At 40.3% G+C, this 4,543-nt stretch overlaps 1 protein-coding gene across 1 annotated transcript in view; it reads right to left on the bottom strand.

Annotated features, from left to right (window-relative positions):
* The window catches only part of LOC115416709 (ATP synthase subunit g, mitochondrial-like), a 9,743-nt gene extending 6,450 nt beyond the window's left edge, over positions 1-3,293 (bottom strand). Inside the window, exons 1-2 of the mRNA XM_030130557.1 lie at positions 3,146-3,293; positions 2,593-2,753 (exon numbers count right to left, since the gene is read on the bottom strand). Coding sequence (XP_029986417.1) covers positions 2,593-2,753; positions 3,146-3,197 — 213 coding nt within the window. The 5' untranslated portion in view covers positions 3,198-3,293. The remainder of the gene's footprint in view (positions 1-2,592; positions 2,754-3,145) is intronic.
* Positions 3,294-4,543: the final 1,250 nt, after the last annotated feature.

The following is a 4,543-nucleotide window of genomic DNA, read 5'->3' as shown; positions in this document are numbered from 1 at the left end:
TTCCATAAAACAAGTGAAGTGAGTTTTTTACTCTCTCTCTTAATCCCACACATGCTTTTCTCTCACAGACTGTTTCCATCTCCATATTCTCTGCAGTCTAATTCACACACATGTCAGGAGGTCATCTAAGTTAGCAGAGCTGCCGCTAATGTTTCTTCTGCTCTGACGTTCTTCTGAAACATTAGTAGTTGTTATCAGATGTAGAGCACAGGGATGTTTAGTCCAGTTTCAGAAGAGTTTTCTGCCTTTACCTTCCACACATGTGTTTTCTCTCTGGAGCTTCTCACACCAGAAAACTTCTCCTCTCCGCGGTGCGTACTCCTTCTGCGTCGGATTTCAACGCAGAAGGACTTTCAACTTTATAAGAGATGCTTCTGAGTCTAGGAAATCCATGCACTTCTGGAGCTATTATTTTCTATTTGTTTGATTAAATAAACATGTTTTAGGCATTTAAACAAAGTTCAGTGTTTGCATTATTCAAAAATTTTCACGCCGATTTTTACACTTTTACTGCAAATGAATATCGGCTCCAAATATCGGTTATCGGCCTCCTCTGACTACTAATAATCGGTATCGGCCCTAAAAAACCCATATCGCACGCAGCGACCGGCAGTAAGCGATACCTTGCCGCAAAACAAATCTACCCACATGTACAAATAAAGTTACCTTGAACCTTGAATCTCTAACACACACACACATTTAGACTACATAGAACACACACATAGACTACATAGAACACACACACACACACAGACTACATAGAACACACACACACATATAGACTACATAGAACACACATAGACTACATAGAACACACACATAGACTACATAGAACACACACACATATATATACAGGGTGGGGAAGCAAAATGTACAATATTTTGAGGCAGGGATTGAAAGACAGTGTATGACCAATTAGTTTAGTGAAAGTCATGAGAATTTTTTTGCCACAAGAAAATGTCCATAATAGAAAATGTTTTTATTCTATGTGTCCTCCTTCTTTCTCAATAACTGCCTTCACACGCTTCCTGAAACTTGCACAAGTGTTCCTCAAATATTGGGGTGACAACTTCTCCCATTCTTCTTTAATAGTATCTTCCAGACTTTCTGGTAATAGTTTTGCTCATAGTCATTCTCTTCTTTCCATTATAAACAGTCTTTATGGACACTCCAACTGTTTTTGAAATCTCCTTTGGTGTGACGAGTGCATTCAGCAAATCACACACTCTTTGACGTTTGCTTTCCTGATTACTCATATGGGCAAAAGTTTGTGAAAAGGTATGGATAATAGTGTTAGGTATGATTATGACATCAGTATATGTTTGGGTTCAAAACAACTGACGTAGTGTCTGCTGAGAAAAAACAACTAAATGTTCAGTGTACATTTGGCTTCCCCACCCTGTAGACTATATAGAACACACAGATATGGACTACGACTACATAGAACACACAGATATAGACTACATAGAACACACACATATAGACTTCATAGAACACACACATATAGACTACATAGAACACACACATATAGACTTCATAGAACACACACATATAGACTTCATAGAACACACACATATAGACTACATAGAACACACACATATAGACTTCATAGAACACACAGATATAGACTACATAGAACACACACATATAGACTTCATAGAACACACACATATAGACTTCATAGAACACACACATATAGACTACATAGAACACACACATATAGACTTCATAGAACACACACATATAGACTACATAGAACACACACATATAGACTTCATAGAACACACACATATAGACTACATAGAACACACACATATAGACTTCATAGAACACACACATATAGACTACATAGAACACACACATATAGACTACATAGAACACACACATATAGACTACATAGAACACACACATATAGACTTCATAGAACACACACATATAGACTACATAGAACACACACATATAGACTACATAGAACACACACATATAGACTACATAGAACACACACACAGATCAGTGGAATGAGGCTCATGGATTTGTTTTATGTGACACCATTTGAAAGTTAAAGACTCAAACTGGAAACCCCAATGAGACTTTAGATCTGTGGGAGTCCTCCAGGTCCAGGTCTGTGTGACCCGTACTCACCCTGACTGTGGTCTGACCCAGGTCTGTGTGACCCGGGTCTGTGTGACCCGTACTCACCCTGACTGTGGTCTGACCCAGGTCTGTGTGACCCGGGTCTGTGTGACCTGTACTCACCCTGACTGTGGTCTGACCCAGGTCTGTGTGACCCGTACTCACCCTGACTGTGGTCTGACCCAGGTCTGTGTGACCCGTACTCACCCTGACTGTGGTCTGACCCAGGTCTGTGTGACCCGTACTCACCCTGACTGTGGTCTGACCCAGGTCTGTGTGACCTGTACTCACCCTGACTGTGGTCTGACCCAGGTCTGTGTGACCCGTACTCACCCTGACTGTGGTCTGACCCAGGTCTGTGTGACCTGTACTCACCCTGACTGTGGTCTGACCCAGGTCTGTGTGACCCGTACTCACCCTGACTGTGGTCTGACCCAGGTCTGTGTGACCCGTACTCACCCTGACTGTGGTCTGACCCAGGCGTCCGGACTGGAAGGCCTTCAGCAGACCTGCGGCCCCCTCGATGGCTTTGGGGATCTCCGCAGGGGACGGGGGGACCAGCTCGACGCGGGCGTAGTGCCAGAATGTGGCTAACCGAGGTTTGGAGTAGGTGACAGCGGCTGGACAAGAACCCACAACACTGTTAGCTAGTTCCTTAGAGAACAGAACAGTTAGCATTAGCTTAAAGCTGCATGCTGACCACTAGCACTAGCATGTTAGCATTAGCACCCTAGCATACAAGTTCATAAATTCCAAACAATATGAGTCACAATACACAGGCAGCTGAAAGACAACAGTTCCTATGATTTAAAAAAAGATTAATAACTGATAAACAGTTTTATTCAGTCATCTCCGTCTGAATTTCCTGTGTTTTCATGTAAATGTCGGCAGTTGTTCGGTCACACCGTTAGCCCAGTACAAACAGTCCAACAGGCCTCATTTCCGCTGAATTTCACCGTTTTTAGTTCAATGTTTGCAGTTTTTAGTTCAGTGTGTGCAGTTGTGGACTCACCGCCCAGCAGGGTCGGGACTTTGGCCACCAGTTTCTGCACTGCCTGTGCCATACTCAAAGGTTCCTCGGCAGTCTCCGCTCTTCTGTTTCTGTCAGCCGAATGAATGTCACCTCCAGCAGAAGGACCCCGAGCCGCAGAAGAAGGACCCCGAGCCGCAGCTATCCCGGAAACTGCCTGCACAGAAACACACGGCTAATAATACACACACAGCTCCAAAAAAAAAAAAAAAGAAGAAGAAAAGAAAAGAAGAAGAAGAAAAAGAAAAAGAAAAAAAAGTAAATAATAATACACACAGATCTAAATATATATATATATATATATATATATATATATATATATATATATATATATATATATATATACATATATATATATATATATATATATATATATATATATATATATATATATATATATTATAAAATAATAATACACACAGCTCAAAAAAAAAGAAGAAGAAGAAAAAGAAAAAGAAAAAAAAGTAAATAATAATACACACAGATCTAAAAAATATATATATGTATATGTATATATATATATATATATATATATATGTATATATAATAATACACACACAGCTCTAAAAAAAAAAAAAAAAAAAAGAAGAAGAAAAAGCATTGAAGCCGCAATCGGCATCTAAAGGCCTTCGCCACGGGCACGTCCAGTAGAAGTATGTCCATCGTTCCGCAGGTGGCACCCTAGCACCAAATTTCAATGTCTTCTGATGAATGGGTGTAGGCCTGGGAGATTGACAATTGACTCAAATTTGAGACAAATCAGTGTTTGTACGTCCGAACTGAACAAATTTTTTTTATAAGTAAATCTGGAGGGGGTGCTATGGAGCCAAAATTCAATTTGTTCCATTGAATGGGTGTAGGCCTGCGAGATGTACCAATGAGTCAAATTTGAGCCAAATCGGTGGTCGTATGTCCGAACTGATGCAATTTTCGTGAAGGTAAATTTGTAGGGGGCGCTATTGTGCAAAATGGTTATTTCCATTGATAAATGGGTGTAGGCTTGGGAGATTGACAACTGATTCAAATTTGAGTCAAATCGGTGTTTGTATGTCCAAACTGAAGCCATTATCGTCAAGGCAAAGTTGGAGGGGGCGCTATAGTGTCAAATTTCAAATTTTTCGGAAAAATGGGTGTAGGTCTGGGAGATAAATATCTGAGTCAAATTTAAGCCAAATCGGTTTTCGTATGTCTGAACTGAAGCAATTTTAATAAAAACATTTTTTTAAAAACTTGTAGGGGGCGCTGTAGTGCGAAATTTCAATTTCTTTTAACAAATAGTTGTAGGCCTGGGAGACAGATGTCTGAGTCAAATTTGAGCCAAATCGGTGTTCGTATGTCCGAACCAATGTCATTTTTGTAAAAGTATATTTGTAGGGGGCG

This window comes from Sphaeramia orbicularis, unplaced genomic scaffold (assembly GCF_902148855.1).
Source record: "Sphaeramia orbicularis unplaced genomic scaffold, fSphaOr1.1, whole genome shotgun sequence".
Lineage (NCBI taxonomy): Eukaryota > Metazoa > Chordata > Actinopteri > Kurtiformes > Apogonidae > Sphaeramia > Sphaeramia orbicularis.
This window is presented reverse-complemented; position numbering and strand designations above follow the sequence as displayed.